The sequence below is a fragment of the Schistocerca nitens genome, chromosome 5 (genome assembly GCF_023898315.1).
Source record: "Schistocerca nitens isolate TAMUIC-IGC-003100 chromosome 5, iqSchNite1.1, whole genome shotgun sequence".
Taxonomy (NCBI): domain Eukaryota; kingdom Metazoa; phylum Arthropoda; class Insecta; order Orthoptera; family Acrididae; genus Schistocerca; species Schistocerca nitens.
Genome location: NC_064618.1, coordinates 395,760,950 through 395,782,362, shown reverse-complemented (window position 1 = coordinate 395,782,362; position 21,413 = coordinate 395,760,950). Strand labels below are relative to the sequence as shown.

The window sequence follows — 21,413 nt, the reverse complement described above, 5'->3', positions numbered from 1 at the left end:
ATTGTTTTCGGACTTTGATCGTTAGTTTCTTCTGCTTACGCAGACATTGCACGCTGATTTCTTAATAATGACTGCTTTGGAGGTTTTCTGTACTGTAAGTACACTGCCTAGCCGTAAGGCATCGTTCAGTAACTTTGTTAGCAACGGGGTGATCTGCAGTGCTAGTTTTCTCAGTGCTTCCGAGTGAATACCATCTGGTCGAGGTTGGTAGCTAGATACGCTGTTTGCAACAAACGAGAGGTGTGGGCACTGACCTGCGGACCGGCGGCAGCTGCCGTGCAGATAGTGGTTCCCGGGTCCGCAGCGACACACGCTGTCGTGGCACTCGACGCCCAGACCCAGGCGGCCGGCGCACTGCATGGCCGTCTCGCACCCCGTGCTGCTGTCCACCGAGGCTGCAACAAACACAAGAGCTTATATTACCCCGGAGTGCTTGCATAACCGGTGGTTACTTGTTCTCTGGGTCGTCAGTCTTCTCACTGGTCTGATACTGCCCTTCACGAATTCTTCACCTGTTGCAGCATCTTCATCTCTCAGTAGCACCCTACACCCTCAACTATTTGTTGGATGTGTTCCAATCCGTCACACGCTAAAATCCCTTGTACTAACGTTCGTCCGGCAAATAACATGGAAACCCTACCCATTACTCAGCAAAAAGAAAACCCACGAATAAAACTACTAACTGTCCAAAAGTGGGGATTACATCCTACCACAATCCTCCACTGTTATAAAACCTTGATCCGACCTGTCCTTTCCTATACTAATATCGCATGAGTGTCCACCCCACCAAAGTTCTACAAGTGCCTCAAAATCCTTGAACGTCGTGCACATCGCCTCGCTAATTCCCCCACGCGGATCCTCTACCATCTCATAAAATTTCCACCCTCATTGCTCCTATCAAACACCTCTGCATATCCTACACTATTCGCAAACTAGATTCCAAAAACCCCATTATTTCCCCTGAGATCACCAGTCCTGGTGTGCCACCGCGCCCCTACACATACACTACACTTTCTACCCAGCGCAACTTCAGTCGACTTCCACTCCTAGACAATAAGATCTGCCCCGATATCTATCCTCCTTACCAGCTACAATTCTTCATATATCCCACTCCACATCTGGGCTCCCCCTCCCCTTCCTCCCTCTTCCCTATCCACCTTTCCCTATCCCACTCCTTCTACCCTCGGCTCTATAGAGCACATTCTCTCTTCCCTGAATCCTTTTCTCCCAATGGAAATCCTTCAGCTGTTAGACGGAAGTGCAATGTTTAACTTTTTATCATTTCACATTATTTCTAAATAAGTCTTACTGTTTTTACGTAAAAGGAAACAAAATACAATTTTTTACAGTTTTTAAAAATCATTGTAAATTTTTCACATTTTAATAATTCTTATTTTTGTATTCTTTAAATTTTTAAAACCACTTGGCCGAAGAGAGGATGTTGTACTGCTAACAGCCCACCCCTCCACATATGAGTCGAGAGGATGAAATTACCATAAAGAAAGCAATCTTTGTCGTCCCTTACAGTTTTTACCTTGCACAGTCCCTCTAGTACTGTGGGAGGTATATCTTCACGTTTTAAGACAAAGTTTGCTACAGACTGTTAGGAAATTAAGTGAAAATAGCACTGCGAGAGTAAGAATTGGAGGTGAAGAAGAGTCTGCAGCAGTGTGTGGGGTTTCTTCAGATGACCAGATTGTATTAACACAAAATGAATATGTTCTGCGCTGGATGACGAATCCGACAAAGGATGGAAATGGATAGGAATATCTGAGACGACATCCAACAAAAACAGCTGGTGTGGTTTGGCCATATGAATAGGATGAACGTAGACAGTCATAGAGACCCTCCGACGATATCTACTTGGTCATTTACATGCAGGGTGAACCGGAACTTCACCGACAAACTTTCAGAGATGAAAGATTAGACCAAAACAAAGAAGAAAGTCTCATAAACATATATAAACTGTATGCCTTAAGAGCTATAAGCATCTGTTCATCTTCGCTACTGTAAGACACATCTCTTCTACTGAACAAGTGCTCATACCTGTTATGGTGTGCATTTTAGAGCCCATGTTTTAATAGTCGCTTTTTTCTTGTTTTGGTCCATACTACCACCTGTGAAAGTTTGTCTGCGGAGTTCTGGCTCACTCTTTATGTTGTGAAATTTTGGAAATTTGTGGTAAGGTCTCATCGGAACAAACTGCGGAGGTCATCGGTTCCTAAGCTTACGCACAACTTAACGTAACTTAAACTAACTTATACTAAGGACAACACACACACCCATGCCCGAGGGAGGACTCGAACCTCCGACAGGGGGAGCCACGCGGGCCGTGCTAGGTGCCTCAGACCTCGCGGCTACCCCGCGCGGCTATGTTGTGAACACTAATGGCTCTGAAACACTTGCTTGGGGTACTACCGCGGTTGCTTTTGTCAAAAATTTGTCTTAACTTCCGTGTATCCTAAACTAAAGTTTGAGCTATTTTTACTATCCACTAGAGACTTCTTTACTGTTCGCCAAAACAGCTTTGTCACACACTTATTTTAGAATTTATACATCATTTCCCTGCAGTGTTATTGATATTGTGAAACTGCGGAAAACTGCAATAATTGTACCTCTTGAATGAGGTACAGGCTGGCTCCTCATATTTTTTAGACCGTTGCTCTTTTCCCTGAATAGATAGGTGAGTTTGTAGGAGAAGAACAGATACTTTGAGATGACTTGATGGAATAGCGATATGCGCATACAGATAACCGTAGTATCGCGTACACAAGGTATAAAAGGGCAGTGCATTGGCGGAGCTATCATTTGTACTGAGGTGACTCGTGTGAAAAGATTTCCAACATTGCTAAGGCCGCACGTTGGGAACTAACAGACTCTGAACGCGGAATGATGGTTCGAGCTAGAAGCATGGGACACTTCATTTGTGAAATTTTCAGGGAATTCAATGTTCCGAGTTCCACATTGTAAAGAGTATGCCGAGAACACCAAATTTCAGGCTCTAACTCTCACCATGGACAACGCAGTGCCGACGGCCTTCACTTAACGACCGAGGACAGCAGCGTTTGCGTAGAGTTGTCAGTGCTAAAAGGCAAGCAACACTATGTGAAGTAACCGCAGAACGTATCCGTTAGCGCAGGACTGCGAAATTTGACGTTAACGGACTATGGTAGCGGACGATCGAAGCAAGCTTTTCTAACAGCACGAAATTGCCTGTCGCGCCTCTCCTAGATTACTGACCATTTCGGTAGGTACCTACACGATTGGAAAATCCCGATTTCAGTTGGTAAGAGCTGATGGTACGTTTAGAGTGTGGCGCAGACCCACGAAGCCATCGACCCAAGGTGCTAACAAGGCACAGTGCAAGTTGCTTACTGCTCTATTATTATGTGGGCTGTGTTTATACGAAATGGGCTGGGTTCTCTGGCCAAAATGAATCGATCATTGATTGTAAATGGTTATGTTCGTCTACTTGGAGATGGAGTTTTTTTTATGGATGTCAATGCGCAGTGTCACCGGGCCTCAATTGTTCGCGATTGGTTTAAAGAACATTCTGGACAATTGGAACGCTTGATTTGGCCACCCAGACAACGAATCCCATCCAACATTTACAAGACATACTCGAGAGGCCAGCCCGTCCACAAAATCCTGTACCGACAAAACTTTCGCAATTATGGACCGCTATAGAGGCAACCTGGCTCAATATTTCTATAGGGGACTTCCAATGAGTTGTTGAGTCTATGCCACATAGTCGCTGGACTATACCGGGCAAAAGGAGGTCCGACGACTTTTATCTCCTCAGTGTAAATTGTAATTGTTGGCGTCAAGGTCTTCGGTGTCAGTATCCCAGTTTAAGAGATTAGAAGCCGGAAGAGGCCGGAAAAAAAGGGGTGGGAGGTAATATCCGACCGTCGTGTAATTTTTTGGAGCCAGTGGAGCACTGTAAACTAGCTGGTTATCCGCTATTACCATGGATAAGTGAGATTGACTGGAGGTTGTGGAGAGTTAATTCAATGCATCACACCGCGGATGTGAGTATGGATGTGTTCATATACTGAGTTAACCGACATGAAACTATGCAGCCACCGCACTTGGTATCCACTGAGCAAGTACATAGTGATGGTTTTATGACGGGAGGCAGTTCGACATGGCAATAACTTTGGTATCTTTACAGACTACTAATTGGTGCCTGGTTTCGTGGGTTTGTTGTACACCAGATACATCAATTTTTTAGTTTTCCCGACCACTTAATCGTAGGTAGAAATCTACGAGGATGTGGATGAAAGCCTGTCTCTTTGCGCATATCTGTCGATGTATCTGAGGATACCCGCAATAATAATTATTTTGCGGTTGAAAATTAACGAACAGTGTCGGTATTTTAATGTCGCCTGCCTGTATTACATTCCTTCGACTGTAAAAACTTTTACTGTTATAAATAACTGTTATGGCACATTAGGACGGAGTGGGACTACATTCACTTGAATAAGCATCGTCTCTGAGAGGGTAGGTGCGCTGTTGACATCTACCGTGGCTAAGGCTGGCGACATGCTCGTTTTCCTGATTCTCTGTACAATTACACGTGGACAATTACAAGTGCATGCTATTTGTATCAGCAGGTGTCTTATACCTGAGTTATTCCAGTTTCGTTTGCAGAAACAAACGTCAGTTTTGCAATTACCGAAAGCTGCTACAGAGCTACCTGAAGGTTGTACTAAGACTTCTCATCCATTTGAAGTCTTTGCTTCATGATGTGACTCCTGTTTATCACATACGGCACAAATAATGTTCGGGGTGAAAAAAAAATGGTTCAAATGGTTCTGAGCACTATGGGACTCAACTGCTGAGGTCATAAGTCCCCTAGAACTTAGAACTACTTAAACCTAACTAACCTAAGGACAACACAAACATCCATGCCCGAGGCAGGATTCGAACCTGCGACCGTAGCGGTCGCGCGGTTCCAGACTGTAGCGCCAGAACCGCTCGGCCACCAGCGGCCGGCAATGTTCGGGGTAAAATCAGTGAATCTTTCAATAGTATGCAACACATGACGCAACTTTTAATGCTACATCATTTTGTATTGTATTATATTGCAAGGAATTGGGGACCTCGAAACGACGGAGAGGATTCGCCCCCAGTCAGAGCCCGCAGTGGTATACAATCCCACAACAGGCTACAGCAGTCCAGTCACCCCACCGCCGCCCCATACCGAACCCAGGGTTATTGCGCGGTTCGGCCCCCAGTGGACTCCCCTGGGAACGTCTCACACAAGACGAGTGTAATCCCGATGTTTGCGTGGTAGAGTAACTATGGTGTACGCGTACGTGGAGAAAGTGTTTGTGCAGTAATCGCCGACATAGCGTAACTGAGGCGGAATAAGGAGAACCAGCTCGCATTCGCCGAGGCAGATGGAAAACTGCTTTAAAAACCATCCACAGACTGGCCGTCACACCGGACCTGGACACAAATCCGCTCGGAAAGCAGTGCTTTAGACAGCATGGCTAACCGGGCGAGCGTACATCATTTTACTTTCCGATACTACGGAAATGTTCCGAAGAAAATTCACAAGATCAGTTTCAATAATTACGACAGAAAGTTGTAAAGTACGGATCGAATCAAGAATATGACTAGTTGTGGTATATTAAAACGTACTGTTAATCATCCTCTACGTTCGTAATTAGTGGAATATAAAATACGAGGTTTGATTTCGATAGACGAAAATTTAATCTGTAGCCAGCGCTATCATCACAGTTGTAGCGTGCAGAACAATTTTAAATTGAATTCAAGTCTCGGCCCGGCACACAATTTTGTTCAAAATGTGTGTGAAATCTTATGGGACTTAACTGCTAAGGTCATCAGTCCGTTAGCTTACACACTACTTAACCTAAATTATCCTAAGGACAAACACACATACAGACACACACCCATGCTCGAGGGAGGACTCGAACCTCCGCCGGGACCAGTCGCACAGTCCATGACTGCAGCGCCTAAGACCGCTCGGCAAATCCCGCGCATTGGCACACAGTTTTAATCTGCCAGGAAGTTTCATATCAGCGCACACTCCGCTGCAGAGTGAAAATCTCATTCCGGCCAATTTTAAATTGTTTACAAAATTTTAAACGCGGATACGAATTAAAGAGTTGCCGATGCGGGTACATAAATGGACCTGCGGATACGAATCACACCTCTTTTATCCGTGCAGCCCTCTAGCTGCAGGCTTACAAGCTATCGGATAGATTAGCGGAAGTGGCTGAGCGGCTTGCCAATGGCCTATCAGTGATGAATGCAGAGGAGGCTGAGTGAAGTCACCAGCCAACACCGTGCTTTTAGGCACAAATAGGGGAAAAAAGACAAGAAAAACTTCCCGAGACTCATAAAAACATTAAAAACTTGGCGCGACACTTTTGTCTTCCACTGACTATCTTCTGCTAATTGAAAATATCGTACACGTAGTTCACAGGAAAGATTGCGTTAGCTCAGCGTTATCAGATCGCACGCACCTGTCTCTTAATCGCTTATCACGCACTGATGTCCAGTTCCACATATGTAATCAGAGCTCAGCTGATCGATAGTGGTCTGACTGTTGATATTCACGTCAGCTCGAAATTCGCGATTACTTACAAATTCTCTATTGTGAAACGACAATGTCTGATCATGCATGTTACGAAACGAAAAATGACTGGATTCGATTTTGGAATTCGATTTATGTCTGATACCTTCCAATAAACGAGAAATAATATGTAGCCGATGACAAGTAACGTATCTACTGTACGGTTACTTTTGTTAGAAAGGTGTTCGCAACGTCTGACATCTGAGGAACCATAGCCAACGTTAATACAGTCAGTATGTTTAACATATCTAAGATCATGTACACCGTGTCTCAGGAGCAATGGTCAATATTCAGGGAAATGACAAGAACGGTCATTCGAAGCAAAGAGTATAGTAAACATCGACTCTAAAATGCGTAGCTTAAGAGCTATGAGCACTTGTTCGTCTTCGGTAATGTGGAACAAATCTCTTCTATTGCAAGCTCTTTGCTTTTCACGTGTTGGGAGGTGATAGTATGCATCGAAAGAAAAAATGAAACAAAAAAAAAAAGAAAGACTCCAGTAAATATCGCCTCCCAAGTGCATACCTTAAACTTCGCTACCGCGAAACACATATGTTCTACTGAACAAGTGGTGATAGCTCTTAAGGTATTTTACAGCGCATGTTTACTTAACAATCATATACAACCGTTCACTCGACGAAAGATCCGCACCCAAAGACTGGAAAAACCAATGTTCAAGAAAGGTAGTAGGAGTAATCCACAAAATTACAGGCCCATATCGTTAACGTGGATATGCAGCAGCATTTTGGAACATATATTGCGCTCGAACATTATGAATTACCTCGAAGAAAACGGTCTATTGACACATAGTCAACATGGGTTTAGAAAATATCGTTCCTGTGAAACACAACTAGGTCTTTATTCACATGAAGTGTTGAGTGCTATTGACAAGGGATTTCAGATCGATTCCGTATTTCTGGATTTCCAGATTTGGGAGACAATCTGAGCAACCGTCTTCGGTTGTTTGCAGATGACGCTGTCTTTTATCGACTAATAAAGCAATCAGAAGATCAAAACAAACTGTAAAACGATCTAGAAAAGATATATGAATGGTGCGAAAAGTGGCGGTTTACCCTAAATAACGAAAAGTGTGAGGTCATCCACATGAGTGCTGAAAGGAACTCGTTAAACTTCGGTTACACGATAAATCAGTCTAATCTAAAAGCCGTAAGTTCAACTAAATACCAAGGTATTACAATTACGAACAACTTAAATTGGAAGGAACACATAGAAAATGTTGTGGGGAAGGCTAACCAAAGACTGCGTTTTCTTGGCAGGACACTTAGAAAATGTAACAGACCTACTAATGAGACCGCCTACACTACTCTCGTCCGTCCTCTCTTAGAATACTGCTGCGCGGAGTGGGATTCTTACCAGATAGGACTGACGGAGTACATCGAAAAAGTTCAAAGAAGGTCAGTACGTTTTGTATTATGGCGAAATCTGGGAGAGAGTGTCACAGAAATGATACAGGATTTGGTCTGGACATCATTAAAGGATAGGCGTTTTTCGTTGCGACGGAATCTTCTCATGAAATTCCAATCACCAACTTTCTCCTCTGAATGCGAAAATATTTTGTTGACACCGACCTACACAGGGAGGAACGATCACCACGATAAAATAAGGGAAATCAGAGCTCGTACTGAAAGATGTAGGTGTTCATTCTTTCCGCGCGCTATACGAGATTGGAATAATAGAGAACTGTGAAGTTGGTTCGATGAACCCTTTGCCAGGCACTTAAATGTGATTTGCAGAGTATCCATGTAGATATAGAATTAGAAGTAGATGTACTAGACATTTTTGATTTTGGTTCATGCTACGTCCTTCCAACACACGGAAAGCAAAGAACCTGTAGTAGAAGAATTTGTTGCACAGTATGGAAGAAAAAGTGCTCCCAGCTGATAAGGTACTCGTTTTAAAGCCCGTATTTACTAGTCTTTTTTGCTTCTAATGATCGTTCCTGTCACATTCCTGAAAATTGCCCGTCTCTCCTGGGACACCCGTATTAATCACCTCAATGCGGCATAAGGATATTTACAATCACCTCTCAAACAAAAATCAAAACTTTTTCGTTCCTCATCGTTTTCGTTTTTTGACTGGTTTCGTGGCGCGCCACGACTTCCTTTCCTGTTCCGACCTCTTCATCTCAGGAGTAGCATTTGCATCCACCTGTCGCGTGTTGCGCAAGCATAACCGAAATCTTGCGAAGTGAGAATTTCCAAAGCGTATGCGAGAGCATTCGTGCTACAAGTCAAGGTGAGTATCTTCTCGGTATCAGGTTTAGAGCGAAAACTTTAAACTGGCTACTAGAGAGTGATTGTGCTGCAAGCGTGAGTGGATTAGTGCAGACTCTCTTGTGTATCGTTCTTTTGTACTGAAAATTGTATACTAATATAGACTTGGTGGTAGTGATTTGTAGATAGAAATGACAATGACGGAATTTATATTCGATGTTTGTTGCTTATTTGGCAGTTTAGTCTGATCAGGAACCTGAATTATCAGTTTCTTTATACACCTTTACAGATGAAGGACGTTATAGGTCTCTCCAGGTAGGTCGATTTTACCTGGAATTCATCATAGGTGAGTGAACTTCCTGCGCTAGTACACGGAAGGACAATAAAACGGATCGGTGCACAAAGTACTTAATTATTTGTTGGGTATATTACTTAAGTTTTGCTTTGCACTTTCTACCCGCCCAAGATCCTTCCAGTACCATGCAAGCTGTTCCTAACTGTCTTGACAGTGTTTCACAAATCCTTTCCTTGCCGATTCTGCGGGAAAATTCCTCGTTTCTTATCGGCCCATATAGTTTTCTACATCCTTGTGTAGCACCACATCTCAAATGCTTCTATTACCTCCTTCTTCGGTTTTCTTCAAGGCCAGTATTCACTTCCATTGACTACTGCGCTCTAGATGTATATTTCTACCTCAGATTAAGATCGACGATTGATACCAACAGACTTCTTTCGGCTGGGTATGTCCTCCTTGCCTTTATTTGGCCTCTGTTTACATCCTCATTGCTTCGCCCATCGTGATTTATTTTGCTTCGAAGGTAATAGTTCCTTCACTTCGTCTACGTTCAGTTTCACGCCACTCACAAGTAATGGTGATAGCTTTCATCTGCATCTACATCTACAGCGATACTTTGCAAATCACCGTGCGCTGCGTGGCGGAGGGTACCCTGTAACACTACTAGTCATTTCCTGTCCAATTCCGATCGCAAAAAGAGCGAGGGAAGAAACGACTAACTATATTCCTCCCTATGAACCCTATATCAGAGCAAACAGACGAAGAAACCAAAAGATTCCAATAACATTTCACTGTCGTCATAACACATTCAAGTTAAGTTAGCTTTAGAAAACTTTAACCGCAATTAGAAAATTTCAACGTTATCATGTCAGACAGGAGGCATTCAGTGTGCACCCCTCCAATTCATTTTTTAAGTAGGCGTTAAGTTATTTCTGAGAAAGAGGATTTACTATTCGTGTTCGAGGAAACTTTCACGTTGTGGCCTCAATCGATATAGAGGAAATATATACCTGGATGACAGATTAATGGAGTCTAAACCCTATACACACCGGATGAAAGTCTGCCATCTTAACATTGAGTCACTTCTTTCAGTCTAACTTCGTTGAGTAACAAAACGAATGCATTACTCCGCAAACAGTCAGTGGAGAGCACGGGTTAATTGTGAAAAACAGCAAACAGCCCTGACAAACCTCTTAAAATTTACCAGTAGAATTCAGACTACTAGGACTGGGTAAACAATACTCGCGTTCGAACGGGCTCAAGGTTTCCCGATACACGGCAGCGTTCGATTCATGTCGTGCTTTGACTTCGCACGGCGCGATGCAAGGGATATGCAAGAAACCACGGACTAGCCAGAACGGTAGGCTATGGCTTTGCATTAAATTTAAAATTCGATAATTTTGTGCAGCACTCGACGAAACAGCATTAATTTATACCACTGCACAAACTCCTATTGCGGGCGAACTTATTTGCAACACAAGTTCTCATAGATTGCCGGTATTATGCATATTCAAACATTTATGTTGATTTTAATATTACGATAACAAAGACAAAGACGAAAATATTCTCCAAAACAATAACACGCGACTGAAACCAGTACAATGTTTAAAAGACTTGCCGAGTAGGTCACACATGAGCAATTCAGTCCCTGTCCACATATCAGAACAACAGATAAAAACGTCACCAGGTTGAGGGAAAGCTCCAGAATTAGACAGATTCGTCATAGAAATCTTTCATTTACTTGTTAATTGCCGTTGTTACACAAGACCTGCACACTAAAAGACATTCCAGCCCTGTTTCACAGTAATTTTTAATATTAAACTCAATAGTGGATTAAAAACGCTAAGGCAGGTCGTTCTTATAGTATCAGCGAAAGTCACTAGATCGCAGGCCGATCAAGCGATCGAAGAGAACACGAACTTTCCCAAACTGTGACGTAAACTGTTCGAACCGTGAGTCGTGCTCAAACACAGCCTTACACACGCCCCTTGTTTTTGTTAATTAACTAACATTATGTCACTGGAAAATCGATAAGGCGCAACACCGGGAAGTACGAGGACCTGGAAGAATCCTGGTAAATGGTAAACATTTAACAGGACGTACTGTGACGGCGGTAAATTACAGTGAGAAGATTGTAGAGGTCTGTTACTCTGATGTACCACCATCAATTTCTATGGGAGTCAGAATGAACCTAGAAGTTCGTGCGAACACATTCGAAAGTGTAACCATATCCATTCTTTGGACTATTGTTGTTAACTGGATTTTTTACATATCAGCATAATAATGCTCCCGTAATTCGAAGAAAATCAGGTGGATTTGTTGCTCTGGTGTATGGAAATCCCCTGATGAACCTCGTAGAACACATGTAGCTTGAAGCAGAGAGTTTTTTGTCTGCCGAATTATTCAGCCCAAAAATCTCGCAGCATATATTCACCGTCCTGCAGACTGGATGAAAACAAGGAGTTTACTGAAAAACCTTCCTCAAAAGGTTAAACGTTCTAGTAAAAGTAAATGCTTGTGTCTTCGCCGGTTTGTGATGAAGAAGCGAAAATATTGAATTTACCTCCGGAAGGAGTTCAAATCGTTCAAATGTCTCTGAACACTTTGGGACTTAACAGGTGAGGTCATCAGTCCCCTAGAACTTAGAACTACTTAAACCTAACTAACCTAAGGACATCACACAATCCATGCCCGAGGCAGGATTCGAACCTGCGACCGTAGCGGTCGCGCGGTTCCAGACGGAAGCGCCTAGAACCGCTTGGCCACTCCGGCCGGCCCGGAAGGAGTCATAAATTGTATGAGAATACAATATTACTGAGAATCTGACGAAATTTCGAAGGAAAAATTCATAGTCTGTTGCCGGTCATCTTCAGGATAAGTATGAAAGACTGATACCGTAACTGGAGAAGATTTTGTTGTAGTGTTAGTCGAACAAAGCGCTCGACTGGCACGAAACACGCCAGCCATAAAGCCTTTGGCCTGTTCCGTACAATAAATCTGACAGCGAGGTAGACACTTTATTGCTTGCGAAGCTTTTAGTCGCATGCCGTATACAGTCTCACTACATCGGATCTACTGTGGTTGTGAAGTTCTGTTGGTTTACGACTGGACTGTTATTGTTAAGTTTACAACAGACTATGCTTCAGTTTATAATCTGTGTTGGCTACCATTTTTCGCTCTTGACAACCTTGCACGAATTGGACTTGTGATTGATCACCGTGCAGGTGCTTACTTCGGTCACGTAAGAAAGTCACTAGTGTAATATCCGGTGTGTTACTAAATTTAGTTGAATGACTGACATATTTTAAGTAAACAGCAACGTGCTTCTAAAAACATTTTGCTACATAAAGGAGTCAATTCTCGTCAGGCCATGTAAGCCTCCTCTGATAACGACTTACGAAAGCATATTTAGCTGGCCATTATGAGAGATGTTTTTTTTTCTTTTTCTTCTGTCTTTTCTTCTGCTTCATTTTGCTTGTACGTGTATCTTTGATGGTCTAGAATTTTGTTTTTTGTTCTGTAGTATGAAATATTACTATATTTTGCTTTATTGGTCTTACTACAAGAGTCTCTTTTAACTATGTTTCACTTCCCTCGTCATGCTTATGCGTAATGTGCTGTGTAAAACCAAATGTAACATGCAGCACTGTTATATGAACCGTGATGCGAGAGCGATATCGATACATGCAGTTGCAGTCGAACAGTACAGACAGAATGTGTGTGGTGTCGTGGCGTAGGCACCGTTTATGTTGTGCAAAGATGGTTGACAGAATCACACGAAAATTCATGGCCGCCTTCTTATTTTTCGGTCACAGATTAAACTAAACTTCAGGGTGGACGCTGTGGACCAAAACGTTAGATTGTGTGAGTGCTGTGAGTTTCGTTGAGTACTATAAACAGCAGTGATAATGCTTGTGCGAATCTACTGTCACTTGTCCTGTGAGAACTGAACTCTTTGCAGAAAACCGAACTGCACGAACTAATGTAGGTACCTTGAACTTATTACCTCATGTGCAACTTAATGAGTTGCCGCAAGCATTGACACGTTGAATGTCACTGTGGAGATTTGCAGACTGATTGTGACGTGTGGCATTGTTTTCGCCAGAACTGTAAATTCGCTATCGTGATTGCTAAAAATATACAGACTGTAGTATAGCGATCAGCGGGTGGAATTGAATATTATGCTGTTTTAAAACTGTGTACGGAACGCTAGAAACATCAGATACGAAATTGGATCTGTCACAACGATTACCGCGGTACGTGGACCATCCTTTGACCACAGAAACGTAAAGGAGGATAATAACATTGAACGGTAGGGCCTGTACCAATCAAGAGGGTGTATCCCTGACATTTCATAATGGAGCCACAATAATTATGCTGCCAGTACCAACGAGCTGTCGCTGACGTCAGGACACATCGTCTACAAAAAGAAAAGCTGCAACGCCAAGCGCTCACTCCCTGAAAAGACACAAAGAATTTCGAATAGTGTTAAATGTAGCTTCTTCTTCTTTTGTGACAAACTTTTCTTCTCACAAGCTTTCTTTAGAAATAGATGTAACTTCAGTGAAGTGTATTACGTGTTTCGACATTGCTGACCTACCATTAACAGTAGTTATTGTAATTTTCTGCGCATATCTTTGTCCTTTATTTTATTGTAGCTATTATTGCATGTGTTTCTACTTGTTCTTTTTGAGCCTGTGTTTTCATAAACGTGTGCAGAGTTTTTATTGGGCGCATGTACGTGTTTGTTGTGGTACGTGCTATACCGCGTGAATTGTGGCGTCCGCCGTTACTTTCCCGCCCCGAACAATCATAGCAAAGCTGCTCGCTCGCTATTAGTGCAAAGCACGCTAACGGCGGGATTTTTGATTTTGATAGTTGTCAACTACGTAAACAGTATTTACATTCTTTAAGACGTCGTATTAGGGCATTATCATTTCCAAATGCGAGTTATTCAGTTAGAAGTGAACAAAATTATAGCCATGTCATTAACCCTCCGTTGCTCGCGCGGATGACACTCGTCATCCACATGACTTTCCCGCTCAGTTTTGTCTGACAGCGCTGGATTGAGTTCGCGCCATTTTCAGTACCTTTCTGTTAACTCTCCGGCTGTTAGCTCCAATCATTGTTGGTTTTCAGTTACGAAATATACATTGTTTATGAAACATTATTATAGTCTGGAGGACAGTTTTCATCCGTGCGAGCTCTGCTGCCACAATCTGAAACGAAGTCCGTATTACTTTATTGCTTTCCTAGATTCAATCACTCTTTTATGTGCGCAAATTTAGACGTACTGAAACTGATTGCAGTTACCTTCCGTGTTACCTAGTATTATCTTTATTTTTAGATTATGGAGGAGATGTCAAAGGCAAAATAACCTCGGACAGAGTTTAGTAGAAATCCTAATGTATGGCTGGAATGGCTCAATGAGCTGAGTGATGAAGATGCCCACAGTGATAGCGCTGACTGAAAGACTGAGGACTGTGTTCACAAAAGCGGTCATGATTGAGGAACAGAACAAGAAGTGTCAGAAAATGGTTAATATGTATCACAGGAAGAAGTAACTCAAGAGGGTGCATTTTTTTAGGGAAATATGGAATAACTAAACGGAGGAAAAATAAATATCCTACAAAAGTTAGAAGCATATCTTGTAATATTATTACACATTCGCCTGGACCAAAAAATCAAGCTCGTATAAAAAAGACAGAAATAGAAATCCTGAATTTGTTCTTAGATGGAAACGTAAGAAGGATTATCGCAACATGCACTAATATATACATCAATTAAGTTCGTGGTAACTTCGCTAGGGAAAGGGACGCTAAAGAAACAGATGCGACAGAGATCAGAGGTTTCATAGGTTTGAGATGTACTAGGAAGAATATGTCGAAATTGTGGGATACCTCAAAGGGTAACAGACTTGAATCGTGTTAGTTATGCATAAGTGAAAACCGATTCATGGTTCTGTTGAGACGTCTGATGTTTGATAATATCCATGACAGAGGTGTTCACAGAGAGAGATTGACGAGTTGGCTGCTATCAGAGAGGTACCGGTACTTTAACTATTCACGAACAATTGCCAAAAATATTTTTCACCTAGTGAATATCTTACTGTCGACGAACAGCTTTTGGCATTTAGAGGAAACTGCCCATTTCAGGCAATACTCGTATATTCCTAGCAAACGAGCAAAGTATGGATTGAAAGTGTTTGCTTTGGTTGATATAAAAACAGCATACACTTTGAGTTTAGAACCGTGCGTCGGTAAGCAACCAGAGGGACAATGCAATGCCAGTAATTCAGCTGAAGATATTGTTCTTCGAATTGTCGAATTGTTTCAAACGTTAGAATATATTATACTGTGTTCAAATATTAACTTATTATATTTAGATTTAATAAAAAACATCATAAAATCTGTCATAAAGACCGTTCAAAGTTTATAAATAGACCTCTTGCTTTGTGGATGACACCTGTCATCCAAGCGAGTGACGATGTCAGGAATTTTTGCGCGAGTAACGGAGGGTTGATTATTTACGGATTTATTTACGGGAGTTTTCATGTTATGCGGTCTTTTGGTGTTAGTTGCCGAACTCTGATGTGGTTACTTTCGTTAAGTTTGGAAGTAAAACACTTTCTTCTGGATTTAAATAATGGTAAATTGCGATCAAAATTGCGCAAAACAAATCTCTGAGAACAGTTTTCTTTACACAGATCGTTCTGTAATAATATATTTTAAAAATATTGTACTTAATTTTACACTCAGCACTGAAAATAAACTAGATAACGTTATAAAGGTGTTATAAAATACTCTGTGGTGACATTGCAGAAAAAAAACATCCCTACAATTTTATCAGACTGTGCTGTAGTTATTAATAGAGATGTCTGCAACTGTAGCTTATATATCTGAACTGCGAATGTGGCAGTTTTCACCGAAGAAGAAGATGAACACATCGTGACCGAATGATAGTGATTAGGCGAAGCAGATGTAACGCACAAAAAATGTGAATGTAATCTTTAAAAATAGCGGTGCAGCTCCCGAACTTTTCAGAAACGATTCTCTTGCTATCACAAAAACTGTGTTTTACATCCTGTTTCGGCCTCTGCCAGTTATTCTTCTGTCCAAATACCAAAGTCGTCTACTACTTTTACTGTCATCTAAGTCCCTCACCATCGCATGATTTTAATCAACCTCACTCCATTACCCTCGTATTATTTTCGCTGGTATTCATCTTATAATCTCTCTTCAGGACATTATCCGTTCCGTTCAACTGTTCTTTCAGGTGGTTTGCTGTCTCTCACAGAATTACAATCTCATAGGCAAACGTTAAAGATTCTGTTTCGTGTCAGTGACCTTTAATCCAACTTCTAAATTTCACCTTGCATTCCCTTACTGCTTACACAGTGTACAGATTGAATGACATCAGGGAGAGTCTACAAACCTCACTCGCTGGCTTCTCAACCACTGCTTCCCCTTCACGTCTTTCGACTGTTATAACTACAGCATGGTTTCTGTACAAACAGTAGGTAATATTTCGCTTCATGTATTTAATCCCTATTACCTACAAAATTTCGGAGTCTAGCCCAATCAGCATTGTCAAAAGCTTTCTCTAAATCTATAAATGCTATAAATGGAGATTTCCTTCTCTTCAATCTACCCTCTAAGATTAGCCGTTAGATCCGAATTGCTTCGTGCGTTCATACATTTCTCCGGAACCTAAAACGGATCTCGTTCAAGGTCGTCTTTAATAGTTTTGCCATTCCCTGTAATTCGGGGATTACGGAAGTGTCTGATTCCACCCGTCTGCTTTGACTCATGAGGTCATCAATATGGCGAAAATGGCTATTCTAAGCGTCTCCAATGTGGCGCCTATATTGTCACTACATACACATGGCAGAACACACGAAAATACGTACAAATAAGACAATAACATTTCCCTCCAAAAATACAATCAAACTAATGGGACAACCGAGGGAAATTGGGGGTTTTAGGGAGGGGACAAGCTAAATATAACAGTAAAAAAACAACACACCACGATCCCAAAATGACGAACAAAAAATGACGCTTCCGTTGACCCTTAATTCGTATCAATATTCGGAATCATGTCTTATTAGAGTGATTCCGTAGTGTTCAAATCTGTCAGCGCCTACTTTCTTTGAAATTGGAATAATTACGTTCTTCTTGAAATCTAACGGTATCACCATTGTGTCATACATCTTGCATACGACGTGGAATGGGTTTATCACCGCTAGGTCTGCTAAGGATTTCAATAATTCTGTGGGAATGTCGTCTACTCTTTGGGCCTTTTTCCCACTTAGGTTTTTCACTAGTCTGTCTCGCAGTATCCTACCTTTCATCTCATTTTCACCTACATCCTCCTCTCCTTGTAACAGCCCATAACGAACCGTTTTTCTGACAGCTTCAAAATGTGCGTAAGAGCTAAAGCAATATTTGAGTCCATTAGTATTTCGGCAGGTTTTCACTTTACTACAGGTCTTATACTTTGTAGATCTAATGGTGCCGTGATCGACGTAACCGACCATCAGTGGGTCACCGTAACGAATACAGGAAGCATCCAAGAATTCCACGATCTACGGTTTTGTGTATGTGATGTCACATGAAATCTGCTGGCATCCTGTATTGATTTTGTCGTTTGCTTCGGAGTCGAAACGATGGCATGAAATTTAGGCTCCACTGAGGGAGGAAAACTATCACTATGATACTGCAGAAGGTTATCTTACAAAACATAGGCATCAAATAAACAATTCGCGTGTTACGTGACAGATTATGACTTTATTATGAATCTCAGAGTGACAGTAAATCGTACGGAGTCATTGCATATCATAGCGACCACATGTTGGTGCCTTTATGTAAGAAAAACTCCGTCACCGAAGTTGCGCAGACACTGCGTCTTCCACTTTCTGTAGTGTGAATGTCAGTTCGGGTACAAAGACACCGCATTCACGTGTCTTAGTCAGTAATGTGTTGATGACAGTGATCGCCCTCGACTATGGCGGATTGTAACAGTCATCGAGGACCAGTTCCTTACTGACAGCCGGCCGCGGTGGCCGAGCGGTTCTAGGCGCTTCAGTCCGGAACCGCGCGACTGCCACGGTCGCAAGTTCGAATCCTGCCTTGGGCATGGATGTGTGTGATGTCCTTAGGATTTGTTAGGTTTAAGTAGTTCTAAGTTCTAGGGGACTGATTACTTCAGATGTCAAGTCCCATAGTGCTCAGAGTCATTTGAACCTTACTGTCATCTACAGAAGCCGCTGTTCCAGACGAATATCACTGTTCTCTGCACGCCTCATCCACAGAGATTATCTTGGGTGCCGTAATTCGACGCATAGGCGGTCATGGTGTATCAAACGATCGCCTGGACTGCTAAGCCGTTGGTAGGCTCCAATATGGTGTAAGACTCATGCCTCGCCCCCATCTTTGGCATTTATGGATAAAAACACATTGACTGCAGGCACCATGGTCATCGCAGATTTAGCGGCTCAGCCACAATCGGCGGTAGCTAGGCAAAGTGAATGCAGTTCACGCAAGTCGGCCACCTCGTAAATACGAAGGTAGCATTGTAACAGGAGGAAGACATTTATCTTCAGGCGGCAGCCTCAAGCAGATCATCGCCAGCTACTCTATGCCGCCGTCTTCTTTACTGCCGCTGTCACTGGACGCCCCGTTCCGCTGGACCCTGCCTAATTCGTCGTTTCGCTATACTGTGCGGGCATGGGAATTTGTCAGCAATGAAAACGCAAATGTCGTCTGGCATTGTTGGCTGGAATGCCCCACAAAGTGTGTCCAGACGCCCGTCGGAAGCTGTTCTTCCTCCGTGCACACTGGAACTATTCTTTGCGGTTATGTGAGAGTTGCCTCGTATGGATTGTTGTACAGTTTGTTTGTGTTGTTGATGATGAGAGAAGGGAGAAGGTGAAAACCGGTGCTGTTAGGTAGCTTACTGCTCTCCAATAACTCCAATGGGGCCGCCAAGCTTAAGGTTCCTCTCCGACGGATGGATTAACATCAACAGTGTCATATGTTCTCAGCTTACGAGACACTGTGGCGAAGTTCACTATTTAAGTTCTTCATGTACTGGTCCACAGTATCAATGGATCATCGCAAACATTATCATTATCACACATTTTAAAATGGCCTAAGGCCGAAACTGGAATTTAATGTAATTTATATGCATGGGGCGTTAGAGGAATAAAACTGACAACACGGTGATTAAATTGGTTCCATAGTTGGAATTTAATCCAAGACCTTTGTGAAAAGACTGGTGACTGGGGAAGTTCACGTCACCACCTCTTCTCCCATTGCCAAATACTACCGGGCAAAATTTCGTCCTCCACCAGGATTCGAATCGGATTACTTACGAGTAGAACAGAACCGCCCAAGAGCGCGTTACTGACTTTTTCGGGCACGCATTTTATCTCTTATTTTATACATAGTAAAAGGAGGGGTCGGGGACAAAGTGGACAATGGTTGCACCCCGAGGCTTGGCCACCGTGTCCATTCTCTCATTCAGAACTAAGAAGGCTGGAGGGCACAGGTTCCAAGAGGGCCAACATGCATCAATGAAAAGAAGATATATTATTAGCATCACCAGCGTGATGCAAAATTTGAGCAATGGCAAACCCCATGATATCGAGCGGGACTAAAACGAAATCGGTCCTCGTCGGAAGAAGAACAAGATCTCAGCTACGGAGCCGGGTTCGCCATGCCTCATAGACTCTGAAACATTTCCTCATGTTATCCGTGCTACGGCCTCGTACGTCATGTTGACAACTGGACTTTCTTGTCACATTTCCTTGATTGCATCCTGTCACAGATGCTGAACTGCTTCGCTTATCTATGGTCACTATAAACTTTCTCGGGTGCAAGGCTGTAGTGATTTAGACTGAATTAATGTCTGATTATAATCTTACCATAAACCCGCCTAGTTATTTGCTATACGTTATGGCATTCTGATGTGAAGAATCATTGTCATGGGATTGGATAAGCTCTTGATATGTTTGCCATCTTCTCTCAGTGGCGAACGACGTTGGTTGGTGAACGTTGTAGGATCATAGTGTCCCATTGTGTGTATCTGTCTGGTTACAGGACGAAAGCGACTGCTACACGTTACTAGGTAGGTTTACCTAGCTCAGTTTCCCATCAGAGTATATTATTGCGTCGCTTCCCGCATATTATGTAAATTTTTAAGATAAACATATTTTATTTATTTACGTTGTTCATTGGATTCAGTGTGTAAGGATCAGACTATAAATCCAAAGACGCAGCTCAGCATTCAATCCCCATTCGTTCCTAGGTTTTTTCTTTCGCTTATTGCTTCTTTCACTGGTGTATGTGGAAAATGCAGAGGTCTCTCATGGTTCTGAGTCCTAGTAACTTGTAGGTCCCCCTGTAACTGGTTGTGTGAGTGAGTTTGAAGATCAGAGAAAAGCGAGTACGCACCAACTTCAATAGCGTCATACTCTTCGTAAGGCACTGAGGTTTCCATATCCGTTTTCATACAGATGGCAGCTTTACTTACAGGTCTCTGTCTGAATGGCATCCTCTACATGTCAGCGTCCGTTATCATGTTGGAGAGAGCGACGAATCGGTGAGCACAATGTGGCGAGATGAACGTATACAGTACACATCAACATTAAATAACATTTTCTTTTAAAGCTCACTATACAACTTCCACTTTCTTTGTAGTCTGCCAGGAACACACAGATCCCCAAGGGTCTGTGATTCGTATGTTGTGTTATAGAGGATAACGTATCGTTAATGCATTCTGCATTACTACAGAAGCTGTTATGACCACTAACCGCATAGCAGCAGTACAGAAAAAGTACCATTTTAACTTCTCAAATACAAAACGTTAATTGTTGCCAGTGACCCGTAGCGTAGCAGATATTCCCACCTCCACAAACAGCAGACAAATCGGCGTGTACAGTATATACTCACGAGGTAGACAGAGCGTGTAGTCGTAGTTGGGGAAGAACTGGGATGGACAGGTGCACTGGCCCTCATAGCAGATGGAGTTTTTCAGCGCCGAGCAGTCACTGTCTTCTTCGCACGTGGCCGCTCCTGAAAACATAAAGCCAGGTGTTTAGCCATTGGATATCTGCTTCTACATTACCAAAGAGACAGAAGGCTCTGAACTGCTATTCACTATACCCGTAGTAGCTTATAATTACAGAAGTCGTACTGGTCAATACCAGGCCCTTTCCAGACAGTGCGGTATTGGCTTTTATTTATTGTGTATAATTCTGGTTATACTAGTTTGCATG

General features: G+C 42.5%; 1 protein-coding gene across 1 annotated transcript in view; it reads right to left on the bottom strand.

The window, feature by feature from the left end:
* The window catches only part of LOC126259606 (multiple epidermal growth factor-like domains protein 10), a 151,919-nt gene that overhangs the window by 116,713 nt on the left and 13,793 nt on the right, over positions 1 to 21,413 (bottom strand). Inside the window, exons 2-3 of the mRNA XM_049956517.1 lie at positions 21,088 to 21,210; positions 255 to 395 (exon numbers count right to left, since the gene is read on the bottom strand). Coding sequence (XP_049812474.1) covers positions 255 to 395; positions 21,088 to 21,210 — 264 coding nt within the window. The remainder of the gene's footprint in view (positions 1 to 254; positions 396 to 21,087; positions 21,211 to 21,413) is intronic.